This window comes from Equus caballus, chromosome 10, assembly GCF_041296265.1.
Source record: "Equus caballus isolate H_3958 breed thoroughbred chromosome 10, TB-T2T, whole genome shotgun sequence".
Classification (NCBI taxonomy): Eukaryota; Metazoa; Chordata; class Mammalia; order Perissodactyla; family Equidae; genus Equus; species Equus caballus.
In genome coordinates this window covers 84,737,614-84,760,542 of record NC_091693.1, presented here as the reverse complement: position 1 = coordinate 84,760,542, position 22,929 = coordinate 84,737,614, and the positions used below count along the sequence as shown (strand labels likewise).

At 42.5% G+C, this 22,929-nt stretch overlaps 1 protein-coding gene and 1 long non-coding RNA gene across 13 annotated transcripts in view; one reads left to right on the top strand and one right to left on the bottom strand.

Moving 5' to 3' along the window:
* Positions 1 to 910, bottom strand: part of AKAP7 (A-kinase anchoring protein 7) — a 141,698-nt gene extending 140,788 nt beyond the window's left edge. For 3 of the 10 annotated variants that reach the window (XM_070223849.1, XM_070223852.1, XM_005596925.4), the window contains exon 1: positions 398 to 611. Coding sequence is in view for 3 of the 10 variants with exons in the window: in XM_070223847.1 (XP_070079948.1) it covers positions 756 to 774 (19 nt within the window). In the remaining 7 variants the exon portion in view is untranslated. Of the gene's footprint in view, positions 1 to 397; positions 612 to 755 lie in introns of those variants that run through there. The other 7 variants (XM_023651086.2, XM_023651085.2, XM_070223847.1 and 4 more) reach the window with 6 other exon arrangements.
* LOC102148964 (uncharacterized) lies at positions 429 to 19,804 on the top strand. Of its 3 annotated transcripts, none has more exons than XR_011422214.1 (5): positions 429 to 527; positions 6,752 to 6,891; positions 8,316 to 8,560; positions 10,476 to 10,623; positions 16,566 to 19,804. It is a non-coding gene; the product is annotated as an uncharacterized lncRNA (long non-coding RNA). The 3 variants fall into 3 exon arrangements; XR_011422213.1 differs by having other exon boundaries at positions 8,432 to 8,560; positions 16,566 to 19,802; XR_287934.3 differs by lacking the exon at positions 8,316 to 8,560.
* Positions 19,805 to 22,929: the final 3,125 nt, after the last annotated feature.

The window sequence follows — 22,929 nt, the reverse complement described above, 5'->3', positions numbered from 1 at the left end:
CTCCACAAACATCTTTGTGAATATGACCAAAAGAACGAGAGACGCTATCAGCATCCTGCATTGCAAGGCCACGCACTAAGCCAAGGAACTGGGCTGTGAATCCTCTCTGACAGCCCCCTACCCCTTCTCCCCTATAAACGCGACTCGAAGACTCACGCCCTCCGCACCCACCCACCAGGTTCTAATCATTTCGTTCCCGTAACAATTGTAAACTGTTTACACTACTTAACAGCTATTATAACACATTTGAACACTTCAGTGCTCCTTTATCTTTCTACACCCTTATATAAAATCTCGCAGAAAGCACCTTTTCTCTAATAGGTTTTTGGTCCCCTTCACCTAAAATCGAACCCTAACTCACTCTGCCCAGAAAGTTCACTTCACAGTAAGTGCTGACCTCAGCTGGAAACCAATTCTGGGCGGTCCTACAGATGTGGCGCCAGTTTAAAGAGGTCATTTCTGAACCTACAATCAGGTCCTAAATGGAGCAGTGCAGCGGTCCCGAGCTTCACTGTTGGCGGTTTAGGGTAAATATCGAGACTGTCTGCGGTTTGCGGACCACACGAAGCCCGGCGGAGGGCGGTGTGGGCATGAACTTTGTACCGAAGGTCACAGGATCAGAACGCGGGAAACAAAAGTGAAAGCGGGCGCCCCCCGGCGCGCGCTCGGACGGGGCCCCACGGCGCCGGGCGCCCGGGCTCTGGGAGCGGCGGGGGGCGCCGAGGCGGGCCCTCCCCGCGGCCGCGCGCGCTCACCGGCTCCGGGGCGCTCCATGGCGGCGGCGCCGGCGGGCGGCGCGTCTCGGCAGGCGGCGGCGGCGGCCCGGCGCGGCGGCCCGGGGCTGCGCGCGGGCGGGAGGCGGAGGCGGAGGCCGAGGCCGGGGCGGGGCCGGGGGCCGGCGGGCGGCGCGCCGGGGCGGGGCGGGGGGCGGCCGCGGCGGGCGGCGGGGGCTCGGGCCGCGGCGAGCAGGCCGGCGGGGACGCGAAGCGCCCCGAGCAGCAGGCCGCGCAGGAGCTGCATGCCGGGCGGACGGGCGGAAGGGGCCGACCGGGGCGCCTGCGGGACCGGATCCGGCTGGCGGCGCGGGGAGGGCGCGGGGCTCGGGGCTCCCCGGCGGCCGCCGCTGCAGCCCGCGGGTGTCCCGTGCGCGGCCTCGGTGCGCCCGCGCTGGCGGGGCTGCGACGGGCGCCGGCTGAGCGCGTCCCCTGGCCCGGCGTCTCCGAGCATCCGTGCGTTTCGTTTTGCCGAGAGCTTTCAAAACCCAGAGTTCTGATTACAGAATATCTGGAAAGAGCGAGATGTATAGGAACCAGACCTCGTCCATCTGTGTAATTAGATATTTTTACTTTGCTTTTTTAAAAAAGCCAAATTGTGGTGAAGTCACAAATTTTTAACAGTTTTCTCCCTAGAAATTAAATGGGAACCAGTTACTGCACGGGTGCGAGTAAAATGGGAGAAAAAGCAATTTAGTTAATTTAAAAAAAAAACCTTTTGACGTTGGAACAGAATTCTCCTGGATTTTTCTTTCAAGTGCAAAGAAACCATGCAAGAAAATTAGGTGCATACCTCAGCAAATTAATGTAGCCTGTTTTTCGAATAGTAACACTTGGCTTATCCTGAGCGGGTTCGCGTCCTGGCAGAGTTTTATTGGATGGGGAGTGAATGTTCAAAAGGGAGAGGTGGTAATTGCTTGGGCAGCCTCAATTGGAAAACACGCTTCCACATATACTGCTGGTGATGGTAAAAAGGCCTAAGCTCCTGTGGGGACCTGAAATTGGCCACCCCAAGATATGTCTCTTTGGCATCACGATTATTTGAGGCTGATTGCTTTTGATAAACTGGGACAGGGAAGGAGGAATGGAACTTGCCCTTCGTTAGGACACATTTACATTTGTAAGGTAAATCTCTGTCTGTAAAAGTTGCCTCCCTCTGTACCAGGAAGAAGAAAGGAGATGACCTTCTCTCTAGAAACTCTTAATCAATACCAAAGGCAAGGACTTAAATCTGTATTTTGTTGTGCTTGTCTGGTAACCTCCTGTAACTGACTTCCCTCCCCCTCCCAACGTTGGCATTTCTTAAGGATTAAGCATCTTTCCTTAGGCTAGGAACTGATTGCTGCTGCGTGACTGCCCAGCTCCAGACAATCCACTTGCCTCCTGCTACACCCACCGAGATAGCAGACCATTACCTGCTGTGTCCATCAAGCAATGTGCCGACAGGGCAATCTTGTGACTATTGTGGGAGGGACATTTCAATCACATGTGAAACACCCTGTTTGGGGGTATATAACCACTCTGTGCACCCCACTTCTTCGGTGCCCTTTCTTCCTTTGGGAAGAAAGGCCCCGGGCCATGGTTCCTCATAAAGCTTTGTTTAATTTTCTCTTGCTGTTGTCTCATGTGAATTTAATTCGTTCTCCGGCCAGACGAACCCACATTTGGGAAGAGGAAATGTCTTCCTCCCCTACACTCCTCTCTGAGAGGAGATGTTAATATTAAAAATGAGCCAAAGGTCATGGGCATCACCTTTGTGGGGGACCTGGTCTGGTTCAGGGTGGTTGGTGATTGCATCTCTCAAACAGTTAAATGCTTCTGAACCCACCTTGAGTTCCTCTGGGCAATTAGTCGGTGACACTAGAATGGGGATGGGAGCAGACCTCGACACAACCACATTAGTTGACATAAAGACGGTACACAAGAAGTCATAAAGCCTGTTACTCTGATTTTAAAAGAATTCTAGCAAGTTGAGTATTTGGTTTGCACACGCATAGCAGTTATGCGCTGATTAGAGGGGAACAACAGGTTCCCCTAACATTTGTTTAATGCCTGAGCTCCGCCCTGAGGATGTGCAGGTGAATAGGACAGGTCTTCTTAAGAAGCTGATCCTAGTAGCAGAGGAAGAAACGTGAGTAACTGCAATAAGCAGTACACTAAAAGCTGCAAGAAAAAAAAGTGACCCATGTTAATATTGAAAGGGACCAGAATATGCCACCCCAAAACATGCTGCTTTGGCACAAGGATTATTTTGAGCTGGAAGCAATTGAGAAACCGCAGACACTGGAAGAACTCTGCCCTCCTCGTTTCAGCCTAAAAGGGCATAAATTTCCCTTTGTAAAGGTGGCAAATTTCCATTTGTAAAAGTTTCCCCCTCTTCCCGACCAAGAAGAGGAGAATAACTCAGCTGCATAGCAAACCTTACTAAACAACCGTTATTTACCATATGTGTCCTCATCCGCCACCTGAAGGCAGAGACAGTTTTAGAGGCTTTGTGCTCCCTGTGCTAAGTACTCAGATTTGTCAAAAGAGAGCAACCCACCCAAATAAGTTTCAAAAAAGAACCACCATCAAGAGTAATCTCAATGTGCTAAAGCTTCACCAGCCTGAGGGTAAAAATTAGCTGGCATTTAGATTGATATGTAAATCTTGAGAGCTAAATGAACGTACCTACTCCTGCCAGAACTCCAGCCCTTGTGAAATCCCTCCAAAATACCTCTGGGGTTCCAGTGTCTGACATCACCCATGAATCATTCCAGGCTGCCACCCGCCCCCATCCTGATACCAGCTCAACACAAGGTTGCCGTAAGGGAAGCCATATTGTAGAAAAGAACCGTATTGTAACTTTGAATGAGCTCTGATTAACTAACCCAGCTGGATATGCACCATCCAGGTACTGTGTAGCAGGACATACATGCTCTGTAGATGTTATGGCCCCTCCTGTCACTGAGTAGTTGCCCCAAGAACCCAAGTGTGGGTTTGGATATTTTAAATGTTTTTCCAAGTTGTTCTTTTTCCTTATGTTAAGAAGATGCAATCACCAACCACCCTGAACCAGACGAGCTTCACCACAAGAGCAATACCTATGACCTTTGCCTTAGTTTTGGTGCTAATATCTCTCCAGGAGGAGCTTAGGCCTTATTCCCTAACCTGCAGTGTATGTGGAAGCACATTTTCCAACTGAGCCTGTCCAAGTGATTACCCATGTCTCCCTTTTGAATACTCATTCCCCGTCCAAAATAAATGTCCCTGCTTCTCTTTGTTCTGGGGCACCCTGACTCTGGAAATGATCCCTCAGTCTCCTATTTGCTGCAAACATGCCTTACTTTGTGAGACAACTACCTCTGTGCAGAGTCTGATTTAACTTGCCAGGAGGGAACTCACTTTGGTTTCGGTAACACTCCCAGCTATGATAAGTTGATAACTTTGTTCTGAGTTCCTTAGGGATGTGATGACCCCCAGGCAGAGCGTCTATGCTGGTAGCCATCATCAATGGCAACTGAAAGATCTGGTGTGGCGACTCTGGCTGTTCCTTATAATTAAACTGGGGATCAAATGTGTTTCATAAACTAATCTCTAAACTGTCTGTGGCGGTGACTGGACAACTCGATCTCCAGAGTTACGGTGGCAAAACATGAGTGACTCTGTTTCATTCTATGATCCCTCTATGCCCACCCCTTTTGATGCGGGATCGGTGAGCTGAGGAGTCGAAAGAAAGATTTCTTAGACTCTCAAGATCTGGCAGTAGTGCTCTTTTATTTAGAGAATAGTGTGGAATAGCGTGGGGACAGGACCCATGGGCAGGCAGAGCTTCTGCTGCTGCCTCTGCTGCCCCCGCTGGCATGGGGACAGAGCCCATGGGCAGGCAGAGCCGCTGCTGCTGCCCCCGCTGGCATGGGGACAGGACCCATGGGCAGGCAGAGCTGCTGCTGCTGCCCCCGCTGGCATGGGGACAAGACCCACGGGCAGTCAGAGCTCCTGCTGCTGCCGCTGCTGCTGCCCCCGCTGGCATGGGGACAGGACCCATGGGCAGGCAGAGCTGGTGTGTGGGGACAAGACCCACGGGCAGTCAGAGCTCCTGCTGCTGCCCCCGCTGGCATGGGGACAAGACCCATGGGCAGGCAGAGCTGGTGCGTGGGGACAAGACCCACGGGCAGTCAGAGCTCCTGCTGCTGCCCCCGCTGGCATGGGGACAGGACCCATGGGCAGGCAGAGCTGGTTCGTGGGGACAGGACCCACGGGCAGTCAGAGCTCCTGCTGCTGCCCCTGCTGGCATGGGGACAGGACCCATGGGCAGGCAGAGCTCCTGCTGCTGCCCCCGCTGGCATGGGGACAGGTCCCATGGGCAGGCAGAGCTGGTGTGTGGGGACAGGACCCACAGGCAGTCAGAGCTTTTGCTGCTGCCCCGAGTTGAGGGTTAGGGCTAATTTTATAAGGCATGGGTACATGACTTATTTTTACTGGAAAAAAAGAAAAGATGATGTAAAAAGTCATTAAATGATTTCAGTGCAGATGGGGTCTGGTTATTGTGTGGTCATATAACTTTAGATACGAATCTGGCCATATAGATCGGCATGCAGGTGAGGATGCCCCGGGCTTCTCTCCCTGGGGCAGTCCTAATTCATACCATAAAAAAAGTCCACTGGGTCATATAGTTTGGCATGTAGGCCAGGTCACCTTGGGCTTCTCTAGCTGGGGCAGCCTTAATCCACATCACTTTCAGCAGGAAGTAGACAGACAGACAACGACCCCCCTGTTCCCGTTACCAGTATATGCTTATGCTGGGTTACAACTGACAGTGGGGAGTTGCTGGTGCTGTAGGGGAGGAAAACAATTCCTCTACCCATTTTAGGTCCTTCTGGCTGGGCTACAAATTAAATTGACGTGAGACAGAATAACAGGAGAAAATCAAACAAGTTTAATAACATGTATACGTGGGAGAAACCTAGGAATACTGATCAACTCAGCCATCTGGCCAAAGCTGCCACCTTAAATATCACCTTCAGCTAAAGACAAAGGAGGAGGTTGGGGATAGTGGTTTGGGATTTCAGAGGGGAGGAAGGCAATTTACGTGGAGATGGAAATGTTTGTTAAACAAGTTTTGTTGGGCCAAAAATGGGCTTGTTGCTGCCTTTCTATCACACCTATTTTACATTATACTATAGCTATCTTATGGCATTAGCTCTTTCCTGGAACAGGCTTTCTGTGTTAAATTCTTTTAGGCAGTTTCGGGAAAGCTCAAATGTTCTTCCTGCGTCTTCTGAGCCTTTGTTGTCTTCAGCTCAAAATAATCCACATACCAGCATGGCACATCTTGGGGCAGCCTGCCCTGAACCCCATCAGCACCACTCATGTAAAGAGTAATCTTTACTATACATATTGAACATTTTGTTCTTATCATCTTTAAACTAAATCAGGGTATAGGGTGTTGCTCTGGTCTCTGATGCATATCCAGTAAAACAAAAGATTATCAGGAACTAAGACCAGATATCTGCCCCCACCCAGAGACCAGATGCCTCCCCTACCTGGAGACCAGCCCAGTAGTCTTTGTTCTATAAGGTGGTTCTTTCAGACGTTAGCCATCTTCCCTCTTGCTGGCAGGCTGTAATAAAACACTTTCCCTCCTACCACCTGGCCTCTCTACTGTTGGCATTTCTTGCGGCGAGCAGACAGGCCCCCCTTAGGCAGTAACAACCCCTTGCCTCACCAGCTCCACTGGTTCAGTCTCCTCTCCAGGAAGTCCTCCACTCTGACCCAACCTCAGCTGCCTGGTGGTTCACCTGGCCACAGTGGATGCTCTTAGTTCTCAGGGTGACAATCTCTTGCAAATGAGGAGACCAGTTCCTCCTGTACGTGTTACACTGTGCTTAGTGGGTAAGGCAGGGTGAGTGGTCCGACAGGAGACTGTTTGAACCTCAAGAGCTACAGAATCCATTGGGAGAGCATGTTCCTTTTCCCACGCAGCACTTTTCTCCCAGTAGGACAATGTACACTGCCAGGATAACTGGCTTGGAAGGATTCCGGTTCAAGCTACCACATCACTCCTATTCCACGACCCTCCTTGACCTTCACTCTTGCTACATTGGCTCATTCCTCCTACAAGACCCCTTCCTATAGGGTGAGTTCTCTCTTTCTCTTGTGTGATATGCTCCAGTGCCCATGCATTTCTTCCAAACAGTTGGTGCTGTTTTAGTTCTTGTTCTAAGAGATGTCAAATGACAAAACTAAAACAATTGAGCAACCAGTTTGATGTTCTTTATTCAAGAGAATACAACCCATACACTGGGGGAGCGCACTGCCTCACAAGCAGTGGCCACTCTTTCAGGGGGATTTTGGGCAAGAGTGAGTTTATAGAGCGTTAGAACAGGCAACATGGAAAGGGGGCCTGTTTGGCTGGGGGTCGGGATTTGCTTATAAGGCTAGCAGGTCCTATTTTTGTAGGGTAAGGTGAGCCAGCTAAAGCTGAGTTGGAGGATTGTGATTGGTGTTAGGTTTCCTTGACAGTGAGGCGTTTCCAAGATGTACATGCTGACTTAGGTTTAGATTTGTGGCCTGCATTTTGTGGGTCCAGATATACGAATTAACCTTATCAAAGGTTCTTTGGTCCTCCCAATAAACTACAGCTGTAAATGGTTATCAAGGAGGATGAAGCTATGCAGTTTTCCAAGACATGGTAAATAGCAGAAAGCCAACTGGGACCCTTGGTGACCCAGGGTGACTCAGGATGACATTCCGTTTTGTTGGAGGAGGAATATGTGTTTAATAATAAAACATGTATGCTTTTCAACTAATGTTTGAGTATAATATTTGTTTAAGAAATCACTGCATCTATTTAATAATAGATTTCTTTCAGTAGCTAGACACAAAGGGTCTTATAATATTAAATATCAGGGTGCAACATTTTAAATTATTTTAAATATTTCTCACTTAAAATGTAAAATTCCTAATTTTCGTGAGTGACATGTTGTTTTATACAATTTTTAAACAGAAAAATTCACAGAATAAAACTTAAAATTATCTATAATACATCAACTGGAAGTATATTTTTGTAGATATAGATATACATACACACACTGCTGTAGGATATATTTTATAAAAATGGAATCATGTTGCATATAGCTTTGTAACCTGCTTTTTTCTTGGCAATATTGTGACTAATTTCTCATATCATTGACTGTTCTATACTATAATTTCAATGGCTGCATATTAAATCTTTATATAAATGTGTCATAATGTATTTGATCAATCCCCTGTTGATTGTCTCTGTTCAATCTTATTTAAATTCATCTCAATTTTTCATCATTAAATGCTATGATAAATAGTTTTTTCTATAAGTCTTTATATATTTTTTATTATTTCCTTAAAATAAATTCCCAGGAAGAGGCTTGATAGGTAAAAGATTATGAATCATTATAAGGTTTTGAAACATATTGCCAAATTATTTACCAATTTATATGCTTACAAGCAGTTTATGAAAGTTTATGAAATTCTGCCATTATAAGTTCTTCCCTCCTTTTCCATTTTTTTTTCTTTTTGAGGAAGATTAGCCCTGAGCTAACATCCACCACCAATCCTCCTCTATTCGCTGAGGAAGATTGGCCCTAAGCTAACATCCATGCCCATCTTCCTCTACTTTATATGTGGGACGCCTGCCACAGCATGGCTTGACAAGTGGTGCCATGTCCCCACTCAGGATCCGAACTAGTGAACCCCGGGCCGCTGAAGAGGAGCGTGAGCACTTAACCACTGCGCCACCAGGCCGGCCCCCCTCCTTTTCCATTTAAAAGGTACAAAGGTTTGTTATTTTAACTTGAATTTCTTTAATTATTAATGAACTGAATATTGTTTCATATATTTAAAGCCATCTGCATGTCTCTCAATAAACTTTTGCTTATTTGTCTTCTAGGTTGTTTATCTTTTTCCACTACTTCATAAAAATCTCTCTATTTATTAATGATTTTAAAGCCTTTGTCATATATGTTAAAAACATTTTCCCTATCTTATTGTTTACAATTTCTGTACAGTCGTCTTTGGCATGCAGAATTTGAAAATTGGTAGGTAGTCTTATGTATTAATTTTTGTTAGTGGTTTTATTTCTTTGCTCTACTGTTTAAAAATATATTTCTTGGGCTTGCCCCGTGGCCAAGTGGTTAAGTTCACGAGCTCTGCTTCGGCGGCCCAGGTTTTCACCTGTTCAGATCCTGGGCGCAGACATGGCACCGCTCATCAGGCCGTGCTGAGGTGGCATCCAACATGCCACAACTAGAAGGACCCACAACTAAAATATACAACTATGTACTGGGGGGATTTGGGGAGAAAAAGCAAAAAATAAATAAATAAATAAATAAAAATATATTCCTTTTGCAAGACTATTTATAGAGCCTTTTACTTCTTCGTATCTTTAATATTTAATTCTTTAATGAATTGGGAACATAGTTGATTTACTGTATGAGAAATAAGGGCTTTATTTTTTCTCCAAAGATGCCGTTGTTCAAATGCCATGTGTTGACGTAAAAGCCATAGTCAAGAACTTCCAGGGCCTTTCCCCACATGAAACATCCCTTCTCTGTCACTTTTTGTTAGGTCATACTTTCAGTTAGTCACTTAATCTCACAAACTAAACCATGCTAATATATAAGTCCCTCTGAATTATTTTGGCAAAATACTGTACACCTTCTATACATACACAGGCAGCCACTTTATTTGCCATTAAACTGCTTTAATTTCTATTTGACAATGATCACTATCTAAACTGTATTATCCTTTGACTGTTCCCTTGTCCATCTGTCTTTCCTCCTAGAATATACGGTTCCTGAGGGTAGGCTTTTCATAGTCGTCACCCAGATCCTGGCACACAGGCATTTCTAAATAACTATTTGTTGAATTTGTTATTTATTTAATGAATTGACTAGAGATTGAGTCAATGCTAAAGAGATGAATGATGGGAGTCAAGGATGGAGATTTTGGAGGTCTGACGGCCTTTGGCTGCTGATTTCCCCACTCATAAGACCAGCGATGCCTGTGGACATTTATCCCACTGTCAACAAATTATTACATTTGTGGATATTGATTCAGCATTTACACAGCTAATTCACCTGCAAAGCATTACCTCTGAAATGCAGAAATATGGGAAGTAAATAGTAATTTCAGCTACTAATTATTGGCACTCTGCCTATTTCCAACCCAAAAAAAGAGAGAAAGTAAACAAGCATATCCAATTACAGTACGGTCACATGTTGTAAATCTGAGCAACCAAAAATAAGCCACAAATCTATTCACCAAAATAAGTTATTATACACTGTCTCAAGCTTCAATTTTGTTCATAAATATAATTTATTTAGTAAAGCAAATACTCGTTGACTTAAAAAAATGCCACTTGGAGAAAGGACAACTTCATAGCACACAGAAGGTTTTTCTGAAATCATGTCACGTAGGAAATTACCTTGATGCAATGTGGCCTCCCAGTCCACTACCAGGCTAGCTGTCATGGAGAGCAGGGAACAGAAGCACTCTCAGACCAAACCAAAATGCTTGCATCACACGGTTTATTCAGTCAATTAAAAATTCACAGTGGGAAGCAAGGGGAAAGAGGGGAAATCAACACACTTAGGATTGGATGTGATTGGGATGAATGGGCCACACTACCTGAATCCCAGAGTATGTGATATTCATGCATCCCGTCTCTCTCTGCTGCCGCATCAGTCTTGCCTGCTCATGGTGTGGTTATGAGGACCAGAATCGAGCTTCGAGAAAGAGGGCCAATTTAAAGAAGCTTCCCTAAACCACTGACGCATACGTGCTGTACTGGAAAGATGCCGGGACAAGTACTCCTGGCCACAGGTGCCTCATGGTAATTAGATACCCCTTGGTCCTTCCATCCCTTTTAACATGCGTCTACGTTTAACGTGTACGTGCTTCACCTACTCACCACTGATCTGTACGTAACACATCTTAGTTCATTTGTCCCATCTGTTTTCTTCTATAACAGATCTGAATATTCTCAAACAATACACCAAGTGCATGTAACAAATCTCTAACACTGACTGGTTAATCTGCTGCTATTTTCGAAACCTCTATTAGTCACCTTGGATTTCAACTTGGCATCAGAAAACCTCCAGAAAGTCTGACCTTAACTTCTGGGTTTCATTTAATTCTCCTAGCAGTGAATAGCTCTGATTCTGTTTCCAAGGTAACAGTAAAAGGAAGAGGTTGTTTACCTGTCTAGATTTTCCTCTCGGGGTTCTAAGGTTTGTACTTTTCCCACCCACTTAACTCCTTATTAAAACTCCTTTACTTGGAATGTATCTTTTTATTCCCCCTTACTCTTCTTAATTCCCAAAAAAAAAAACACAATGTAAAATGAAGGGACTACAAAGTGGAGTTCCTCTGGCTACCTATTTATCCAAAAGTCTCAGCTCCCTGTTTATACCTAGGTCTAACAAGTGTCCTCCTTCACCTTCCTTTCTGCTCTCTGGAGTTCTTTGTGGCAGCCCTGCCATCTGAATTTCTGTAGCAGACATCCACAAAAAGTATTACCTTCCTTTCCCGCCCCAGGACCTTCGTTACAGGTAGAGTGACCACCTGTCCCGGTTTGCCCAAGACCAGTTAGTTTTAGCATTGAAAGTCCCATGACCTGGGAAACTTCTCAGTCCCTGGCAAACAGAGAGGATTATCACTCTAACATGGACCAACAGGAATGAGATATGTGTCCAAGAGTGAAGATTTTTACGGACTGAGAGAGCCAGGAGAGGCGAGGAAGATGAGGTCATATTTGAGACCAAATATCAAAATTAGTGGATTAAGAAAGCAGGAACATAAGGGGTAACTCATTCCACGCTTGGGGAGGCAGGGCCCTGCAAGTAGATACAAAAGAGAGTGGGTCTACTAGTTTGACTGGTTCAAGGGGCAGAGGACTGGGAGAGAAGCCTGGAAAATTAGGTTGGGACCAGATTATGGAAGGTCTTAAATGCCAGCCTAAGCAACTGGGCCTTTATCACATAAGATTGGCATTGTCAAAGAACTCTGACCTTGGAACTGACGTGGGGAAGGATGGCTTTAGAAAGACAAATCTTTCAGGTCTGGGCAGGATTTATTGGAGATGGCAGAGTCAAAGTCCCAAGTCTAGTCAGTTCACTGTGGTACTGCAGTAACACAAGTGTGAGGGGCAGAAACCTTAACTAAGGTGTTAGCCTAGAAATAAAATGAAAGTGATAGATTTAAGAAGTTCCAGGCCAATCGTTGGTGAAAGTTAGTAATTGATAAAGTGGAGAAAGAGAAAGTGGATTGGCTTGCACTAAGACACTAGAAGTGGGGTGAATTGGGTGTTCCCAGAGCAATCCAAAATGAAGAGGATGACAAGTGAGAGGATGGTAAAGAGGGACGAGTTGAGTGAGCAAGATGGTAGAAAGTGTGTGCTGGGTAATGGCACTCTTCCTCTGATCTCTCAGACGTCTTCAGTAAAGTCGATAACTAAATTCTCCAATCTTAAGTGTGAGTGATTTTGTTGTGGAAACTAAAGACTGGGCAGCAGGGGGCTGGACTTTCACACGCCATCCGAATTTGAGCCAGTTTAGCTCGATCTTGAGGAGCAGGATCTGAATTCCAGTTAAATGCCCACGGAAAGAGAGGGACAGTAAAGGGGAAAAACTGATTGAGTAATGTTGGGGGTATAAAGTCAGAACACCATGAACGCGTTGATCTTAGATAGGAGGGAAGCAAGTTAGGATAGATGGATCCTGATGAGTATTTGGATAAAGTAATGGTTAAAGGAGCTACTTTCCAAAGGTGTCAGCTTTCTTGATGAAAATAGGTGGTGAAGTCATTTGCTGGGAGAAGAAGAAGACAGTGAGGGAAAATCTCGTTGATTTGGAAGTTTTACAGATGTACAAGTGGTCAGTGAAACTATGGGTCTGGCTGACGTCACCCAGGGAGAGTGTATGGAGTAATTAGGAGACTGTGGATGAAATGCTATCACCATCTTTGGGATAACAATCTGAATCTTTTTATAATACATTTCATCAGCTTCCTGAATTATCACTAATTACATTTCTTCCTTTCTGGGTAAGAATAAGAAATAATCACTGTAGGAACATGATTCTTTTTCTTCAGTCAAATGAAAAGGGATCATTTACGTATCATAAAGAATATACTAGTTTGTGTCATTACTCAGAGATAATGATGTTCTTACACTCTTGGTTTTGAGGTCATCTCTATTTCTATACACTAAAGTAATTAGAGCTCCTGACCACGTTTTGGACAAATGCCAAATTGGGAGATTAGGCTTAACAGCTCTAATTAGGCTTCCTGAATTTGATTAGTGCTGGGGACTAGTTTCTCATTTGATAGTTTATCTTACAAGAATTCCTGGCTGGAAGCTGTGTTGTTTTCTTGGCTACTATTTGTATCATGTACATCATGTAAACCATTATACTTTGATGAATCGCTGTTGTTACTTGCTAGTAAGATCTTCTGAATACTAAAAGGAAAGTGTTAAGAGCTAGGTCAAATTCCAATTTCTGGATCATCAGGGCTGTGTATTATTTGTTGGTTTCATTGTCCTCCTAATGTGTTAGACAGTATTGAAGTTTTTGTTTAAGCTTCTCATTGTCCATTTTAAATGTGGGCTATAATTCTATTTTCAGGGACACATTAACATAGATTATATTAATAGGATATTAATATCTGGGTTAGCAGACTTCACATCTTTCCAAATTTAGTCATCTCATTGCTCACTTGACATAAATATTCCTCGTTTTTCAGTTGTGTAATTGATATTTAAAGCAGCGTCACACAAGACATCATTGGCAAGACTAATCTTATTTGCATGCCAATCAGAGTAAAATTGACAATTATACTGTGAGGTTTTCTTTGAATAATGTAAGAATTAGATGATACAAGAAATGGAAAAAAAAATGGAAAAAGTATAAAAGTCCCAGAAAGAAAAAGAACTGGAGTTAGAGGGGATTTGAGTCTATTCTGCCTTAACCAGTAAAGAATCCCCTTACAGATGGCCATCTGTTTGCATACGTTCACTACGTAACAGCTCTTTGCCTAAGGGTTTCGTGGTCTCAATTCAAAGAATATCTGTCATTGTCTATTGATCCAGCTACATAATGAGAGAAAGCCACCATAATTATAATCAACAGAACTGCAAAAATCCATGCACCATGAGGTACTTTTACCCAAGGCCCTCTGACTGTCAATCTTTATAGTAACATAGTCCATTTTACAGATATAATTTCCATACATAAATGAATGACATGTAATAGTTAATGCCATTTTTTATTTAATATTTTTTCAAATAGCTATTTCAAAAAGGTATTCTTATATATAGCATAATTTGCTCTATATTATAATGGTTTGTTGTATTATATCATCATTTGTTTAACCAGTCTCAAAATCTTGAATTTGAAATCTCAGAAATCTCTAAAGTTTGTCTGTGTTTGGCTTTCCAATAGAATGTAATCACACATATTCTTGATTTTTTTCTTTCTTTTGTATTATTCTCTTGACACAGACACCAAAAGTAAATTTAGCAAGTTAAGATTTTATGACTTTTTTTTTTTTATCAGATTGCTCTACAGAAAAAAAAAAGTGGTGTAAGAAACCTCTGCTCCCCAGGGCCGGCCCCATGGCCGAGTGGTTAAGTTTGGGCACTCTGCTTCAGCGGCCCAGGGTTTTACCAGTTCAGATCCCAGGTGTGGACCTAGCACCACTCATCAAACCATGGTGAGGTGGCGTCCCACATAGCACAGCCAGAAGGACCTACAACTAGAATATACAACTATGTACTGGGGGGCTTTGGGGAGAAGAAGAAGAAGAAGAAGAAAATAAGATTGGCAACAGATGTTAGCTCAGGTGCCAATCTTAAAAAAAAAAGTCCTCTGCTCCCCAAAAGTGCTCACTGCATTGTGTTTATTATTCACTTGGTATTTCTTACTTGTTTACAATTGCACTTCTTAAATCATCAGCAATGCTGAAATTTTTTTATTTATTTTTGTGTGTGAGGAAGATTGGCCCTGAGCTAACATCTGTGCCAATCTTCCTCTACTTTGTATGTGGGATCCTCCCACAGCATGGCTTGATGAGCTGTGCATAGGTCTGTGCCTGGGATCTGAACCAATGAACCCCAAGCCACTGAAGTGGAGCATGAGAACTTAACCACTACACCACGGGGGCTGGCCCCCTGAAATTTTTCTAATGGTCAAATATTTGTCAAGTGCCTAATATATTGCCAAACATTCACTGGGTCTTGTAAACAGGCTTCATTGTCCCTAGGACACGTGGGGTGGGTAGAGCATGGACCCTGAAAACCAGATTGCTCTCTGTGATGAGCTTTTGAGGCAGGCCTCCCAACCAATTGCCTACCAAATTAAATATGAGTTCCTCAGCTATCCATTCAAGGCCTGCCACAATTCATCTCTACATACTTTTTGGCCAGGGGAGTGTTATTATTTTCTGACACCTTTCAAATACATCAAGAAAACTAATAATTTGCTATTCCCTAAGCATCCTTGAAGACTTCCAACAACTATATTCTAGCGTATGTTGTAAGCTTCAGCTGAAATGTCTTCTTCATTACCTGTAGAAAAGATTTCAGTCCTTCCTTGACTGTCCATCCCATATTTCCCCCTCATCTGATCTTCCCAACCAAATCGGAACATTCTCTACCCTGACATTCCCCCGTGCTTTATTTGCACCTCTTTTGGGGTAGTTAAAATATTCTACCTTCATGACAGGTAAGCCTCTCATTGGACAGCCAGCCCTTTAAGGGAGCCTAGCGCTCTGCTTGGTATTTAGGACAGACCAGGGGTTTTTTGCCTGAAATAAATGACAAGTGGACTGAAACATGTTTACACACCAAGGCTTTGTCTCATCTATGCTATATAAGTGAAATGGAAAATCTAGGAAATTTCCAGATAACTTAAAACAATATTTTTGAATCAACAATCTAGTGATTTCCTCACCAAACCCTTTGAGTGGCTGCACTTTTATCAATCTTTGCCTGATTTTCTCTGTGCAGATTTGACTTCCATCACTCCCAAGGTTGAATCTCAAAGTATTTGGCCCCAAGAGCTTGAGCCAGTCCTGACAGAAGCAAGAAATTCATCAGCAGCTTCCTTTCACCGAGTGGAAGGCCTTGGAGTTTCATGTGAAAGTTTCAGTCCTGGTCCCTGGTGCTCCCTCCACAGTGCCTGCGCTCCTTGGCTGTTTGTTAAACTCGCTGATTTCCTTGCCTTACTTTAAATTGATCGAGACCCCCTGTAACATCTCCCTTCCATTTTTTTCCCCTCTACTAATATGGAAGTGATACTCTCTGTGTGATTTTTTTAAAGGAGTTATCCTAAATACTTAACAGGGATACTTACAAAAACCTAAAGTTAATATCTTTACCTTCTTCCCAAATAATACTAGGACCTTAGAAGGTTTTAACTTTAATCAATTATATGCTATTATTTCCTAATAATTTCAATTCTCTCTGACCATTTTTAAAAATTGTCTGTCTGCAAATCAAAAGTACACTAAGATACCACCTTACACCTATAGAAATGGCTATAATCATTAAGACTAAAAATAACAAATGTTGGAGAGGGTGTGGAGAAAAGGGAACCCTCATACACTGCTAGTGGGAATGCAAACTGGTACAGCCACTATGGAAAACATTACATAGATTCCTCAAAAAACTAAAAATAGAAATACCATATGACCCAGCTATCCCACTACTGGGTATCTACCCAAACAACTTGATATCAACAATCCAAAGTAACATATGCACCCCTGTGTTCATTGCAGCACTATTCACAATAGCCAAGACATGGAAGCAATCCAAGTGCCCATCGACTGATGATTGGATAAAGAAGATGTGGTACGTAAATACAATGGAATACTACTCCACCAGAAAAAAAGACAAATTCATCCCATTTGCGACAACATGGATGGACCTGGAGGATATTATGCTAAGCCAAATAAGCCAGTCTGAGAAAGACAAACACCAGATGATTTCACCCGTATGTGGAATATAAACAAATACATGGACAAAGAGAACAGTTCAGTGGTTACCAGGGGAAGGGAGAGTAGGGGGTGGGCACAGAGGATGAAGGGGAGCACTTCAGCACTTATGAGGTGACAGATAAGAAATAATGTACAACTGAAATTTCACAATGATGTAAACTATTATGAACTCAATTTTAAAAAAGGTATGAACAGAAAACAAAATTGTCTCTTTGTCTCTGGAGCACTATAGTTTTATTTTATGGATCTAGGCATGAATTTATTTTACTTACCTGCTGGAGACCTTGGGTTTCCTGAATCTGAGAATTGATATCTCTCAACAATTCAGGAAAATACTCAACCATTGGTTCCTTTATTATTGCCTATTGTTATTATAATCTCTTTTTTCCTTCTCCTAGAACTCTAATCGAGTTATGATAGAAATCCTAACCTTGTCCTCAATCCCTTTCAACCTTTCTATATTCTCCATTTCTCGGTCACTCTGAGTTTCATTTTGGGTAAGTTCTTCAAAGCTTTTCTCCAGGTCACTAATCCTTCCTTCAGCTTTGTCTAATATGCTGTTTACCCAGCCATGGAGTTTTGAATTTCAGGTATTATGTTCTTCATTCATTCATGGGCCTTTATTTGGTTCTTTTTCAAATCTACTTGTATTTTTTTCTAGTCCATTGCTCATGTTTTCAAGTTTCTCCTTTTATTTCTTTAAACATATTAACCATGTTATTTTATAGTCTATACTTGACAATCCTAATATCGAAAATCTTTGTGGATTTGACTATGCTTTCTGGCTTTTTTTTTTTTTCCTGGATCACACTTGTATTTCCTTTATTTCTTAGATATTTTGTGATTTTTGATTGTGAGCTTGTGTTGGACCTTTATCTGAGGAAATTCTTTGAAGCCTGTTTTGGAGTTACCTTCCTCCAAAAAGGATATGGTTTGTTTCTATGTCACCAGGGGGCACTATTAGCCTGGAAAAATTTAAATTAAATTCTTTACTTGGTGTTTTACACCACATACGTAGGATTGCCAAATAGAATACAGGATAGCCAGTTAAATTTAGATTTCAGATAAACAATAAATAAATTTTAGTGCAATATTTGGGACATATAGTAAACAATTATGCATTGTTTATGTGAAATTCAAGTTTAACTGGATAGTCTCTATTTTTATTTGCTAAATCTGGCAATCCTACCCATAGGTAGGTTGAATTTGGTTTCAAACTGACATAAGGACTTGCTTGAGTTTATGAATTTTCAGGGAATTGTTTTTCTCATTCTCCCAGGGCAAAGGTTGAGACTGGTAAATTTCCAATGTCTTCTTCTTTAAGGTGGATTTATTTCTTGCTCACTCTTATACTGAGAGTGTCATTCATTAGAATCTCAGATCTATTCAGCGATCTCCCATAGATCCTAGCTTTATCTGCTATCCTCTGCACACCATGTAATTTTCAAAAATGTAAACTCAAGGTCCATTAGATTGACCCTTAGGGTGAAAACCAACTTCACAGATCACTTACCTTTCAGGAGCTTTTTCTTTCTTTGTTTTTGTTTCTATAGATTCCTTACCATCTTGCCGGGTCCAGGAAGCATTTAAAGATATTTTTACATAGTTTATCCAGTATTTCTAGTTGTTTTTGACAGCAGGGCATCAGAAAGAAGGTGCGGTGAGGGGAGTCACTCAGAGTATCTCAAATGATATTCTCTCAGAATCAGAAGTCTTCAATCCCTCGTTCTTGCTAACCCCGAAATCTGGTTATTTCTGGTGTCTCCTCCAGTTTTAAATTCCTTACCAGCCATCGGGTGTAGTCCAGAGTCATTAGTATCATTTGACTTTGCTTTCCTCCTCTGCAAAGACTAGTGACCTGTCCGGTGACAGAGCGTGGGACCTTGCTCTGAGCTCCGTCTGATGATTTGGTCGCAATATCACATCTATTTCCTGCCAGTGCTCTTTCTCTGAGGCTAGAATCTACTTCTCTGTGCCCTAATCTCTTGAGGAGTTTTCTAGAATTCAGGGCAATCTAATGCTGCCACCACCACCCAAACTTGTCTTCTGAGTTAGTCCAAAGGAATCCCGTTCTGATTGCTGCATCTTACCTGCAGTTCCTGGAACCACACCTAAGACTCCTTGTGGGATTAGCCTTGGATTAGTTTTCTAGCTGCCTTTAGGAAGACCAGTTTTCAGAGGAGGGTTAGACTCACATGGGTACCACTGCCTTCATGGGTGAGTGGCCAGCAGCTTCTTTCTCTTCCCTATCAGTGCCAGTGTCACAGTTTTAACTTGTCTGTCTTCTCTGCCCACCCAGCACTGTACACTCTTAGTACCAGTGGCGTACTGGAGCTGGCTCGTACCAGATGGCGAGAACCAATCGTCAAACATCAGGAGTTTTGAGAGCTGGTGATTAAGCCCAGCTATTATCAAAAATTAAATTATAGAAACTTTTAATTAAGTAAATTATATTTAAAACAATGGTAAGTAGAAAGCTCTTAGAAGAAAACATAGAAGTCAATCTTTGTGTCTCGGGTTAGGCAATGATTTCTTAAATATGACACCAAAAGTGTAAATGACAAAAGAAAAAACATAAATTGGCCTGCATCAACATTTAAGTGTCATGCTTCAAAGGACACTACTAAGAAAGTGAAAATAGAACCCACGCAATGGGACAGAATATTTGCAAATCATATATCTGATTAGGAGCGTATATTCAGAGTATATTAAAAAAACTCCTATAACTCAATTATAATAATAATAATAAATATATAACTCAATTAAAAGATATCCACAGAGACAGAAGGCAGATTAGTAGTTCTCTATAGCTGGGGAGGGGTGAGAAGAATGACTGGTAATGGTCACAGGGTTTCTTTCTGGAATGATGAAAATGTTCTAAAATTAGATTGTGGTGATGGTTGCACAACTCTGTAAATACACCGAAAACTACTGACTTATACACTTTAAATGGGTGAATCATATGTGTACAAATTATATCTCAATAAATTCTTAATAAAAAAGATAATATTCAAAACACACCATTGTCTAATTACTAGTATCTATAGGTTTCAGGTTATTTATTAAGAGATGGTGTCCAAGCGACTCCAGAACATGGGATCAAATTGTATATGATATTAAACCAGCAAGGAGTGTTTGTCTCAACTAATATCTTGTTTATGTCTTTATGTCAGACAGCCAGATGGCAGTGAGTGATAATGCTCTGTACTAATCCCTTAGGAAGACTAGTTTGCTTGAGATTTAGACACAAACAATAAGAAATATAACAATACCACAAAGCGCGTCGTGACAAAATGATTAGAATATGGCTTACAAAAGATCTGGTCACTTATCCTGCTGTACTCCATCAATAAATATTTGTTGAGTATTATAGAAAATGCAAAAATGAATTAGACGCTGTTCCTGCATGCAGTCAAGAAAATAGAAACCAATTTAAATATTTAAAGCTAATGGCATTTAATATAGAGAAGTGGGTACTTACAAACTTTTGAAAGAGCTTAAGGAGAGAAAGTCAGGGGAGCTGTCACCATCTTTCAGTTTCCAGAAAACAGAATCTGAAACTTCTTGCTTTCATGCAGAAGTCAGGAAGATGCAAGAGACGGAAATCAATAATCATGGTTGCCCGGCAGCACTGGAGTGAAAGGCTGGCAGGGGACTACGGAAGATGCTGCAAAAAGTCACATCTTATGTTCACATGTCCACTACCACTGCTGGGGAAAGGAGGATGGCTTCTACCTCCCTTCTGCCTTCTAATTCTACATCTCATTGGTAGAATTTAAACTGTATTGGGAACCCCCCTGGCAAGGGACTATGGAAAATGTAGTTTCCTTTCATCCAGCCCCAGAAATGAAGACAGAGCATCCAAGGGAATGAAAATGATGCTAAATACCAACAAATAATATCTGACTCATTACCCTCAGGGTAGTCAGGTAATTTTCTGAGACTGTACATGGTATGAGTTTGGGATTGTTTCTTAATGGCAGGGGATGCAGTTTGCAGAAATTAATCTTCTCCTCAGGTGGGCTTGACATCCCTTGAACCCTTGGACTCCTGGGCACTTTACCTAGCTGGCAAAGTTGGTTTGAAGTTTGTTGGGAGTTTCTCTCCCACTCTCTGGCACATGTCTTGAGAAAGAGTACTTGTGAATTCTTCTCATTTGGTCCAATCATCATGTCACTAACGTGGTGGACCAGTGGAAAGTCCTGCGGATGGCAAGGTTGTCAAATTTCCTGTGGATTAAATTATGACAGGGAGCTGGAGACTTGCTGTAGCCCTGGCATGGGACTCCTGTGTGCTGCTTACTCCTCTGGGTAAGTAATCTGTTTCTGGTGGTCTTTATTTATTACAGCAGAACAGGAGTCACAAAACGAGAGCTTGTTTTAAATAAAGTTTTATTGGCTCACAACCATGCCCGTTTATTTACTACTTGTCGTCTATGGCTGCTTTCACGTTACAACAGCAGATTGAGTATTTGGACAAAGACCTTACCGACCGGCCAAAACATTGCCCTCAAACAGAAGATTAATAGAAATAAAACGAGTTTTAAATTTACTTCTAAATCAAAACTATGGCCCCTTTATGAAAACTAAACACTCTAATGTATTTATAATAGTTAAAACAAAATGCCTTTTTCTGAGAGTTGAAATAATCAATGCCTATTCAAGTGAACTTTTCCCCTCAGCCTCCACATTCTAGTACAAGATAGCTAGCACTACGCACCTCTCTTAACCTCCAACAACAAAAAAAACCCGGCCTGCTTAGAATATCTATGTGTATTCTTTACACCACTGGGCAAAGTAACTTGCAGTATTTGATTGACAGTCCATTATTACTTCTAATGAAGTACATTTTAAAAAACCTCTTTATTTGCCTGTCCTGAAAGAGCTCCAATGCAAATTTCTGCACAAGTCAGGACCCTCATTTGAAATTCACAGGGGTCATTGCTGAAGTGCCATTGACCTGAGTGAGGAGAGGCTGGTCTACAGTATAGACCCAGAGGTCTGTGTTAGCAAGTAAACACTCTCTCTCATTTCAAAATCTAGCAATGGGTGGGGAGAGGATAATGGCAAATATCGATTCTCTGACCTTTTAATTTCCACTGCCACTTGCAGAAGTTTTTCTTATATATTTGAATTCTCATTTCCCCATGATAATTTGCAATTATATAATGTTTTGTAGGATTAATGAGTACTTTCAAAAACATCTCATTTGATCTTGGAGCCAGCCCAGTGGTGTAGCGGTTAAGTTCATGTGCTCTGCTTTGGTGGCCCGGGGTTTGCCAGTTCAGATCCCAGGCGTGGACCTACGCTCTGCTTACCAAGCCATGCTGTGGCAAGTGTCCCACATATAAAATAGAGGAGGATGGTCACAGATGTTAGGTCAGGGCCAATCTTCCTCAGCAAAAAAGAGGAGGATTGGCAGCAGATATTAGCTCAGGGCTAATCTTCCTCAAAACAAAAACAAAAACAAAACAAAACAAAACAAATCTCATTTGATCTCCATGTCAACCCAGAAAGTATTTTCTTCTCACATTTCATAGATACGGAGACTGAGGCTCAGGGAGAGTCAGTAAACCATCCAGCTTCATGGAGAAAAGGACCAAAAATAACAAATATTTACCAAGCATCCACTACCTTGTAGGCACTAACCATATTCACCAAGCTTCCACTATATTGTAGGCACCATCGTAAGCCAGAACTCACCCCTTGATTTTTAGACTCCAAGTCCAATGTTCTTACTATCACAATTTATTAATCTCCATCATTGTGAATACTCGAGATGGTACTGGTGGTGGTGACTTTTATTCCTTGTTTTTGTTTTGTTTTTTGAGGAAAACTGGCCCTGAGCTAACACCTGTTGCCCATCTTCCTCTATTTTATGTGGGACGCTGCCACAGCATGGCTTGACTAGCAGGGCTAAGGCTGCACCCGGCATCCAAACCTGCAAACCCCAGGCTGCCAAAGTGGAGCGTGCAAACTTAACCACCACCCCACCTGGCCGGCTCCGTGGTGGTAACTTTTAAACACATAAAACTATACCAAGCACTGCTCCCAAACTGAGAATAAGATGAGTAGGAAATAGGAGACCCATGTACAAAACTTTAAGGTAAATGCTGTTTATAAAGTTATTGAATGAATGGCATTAA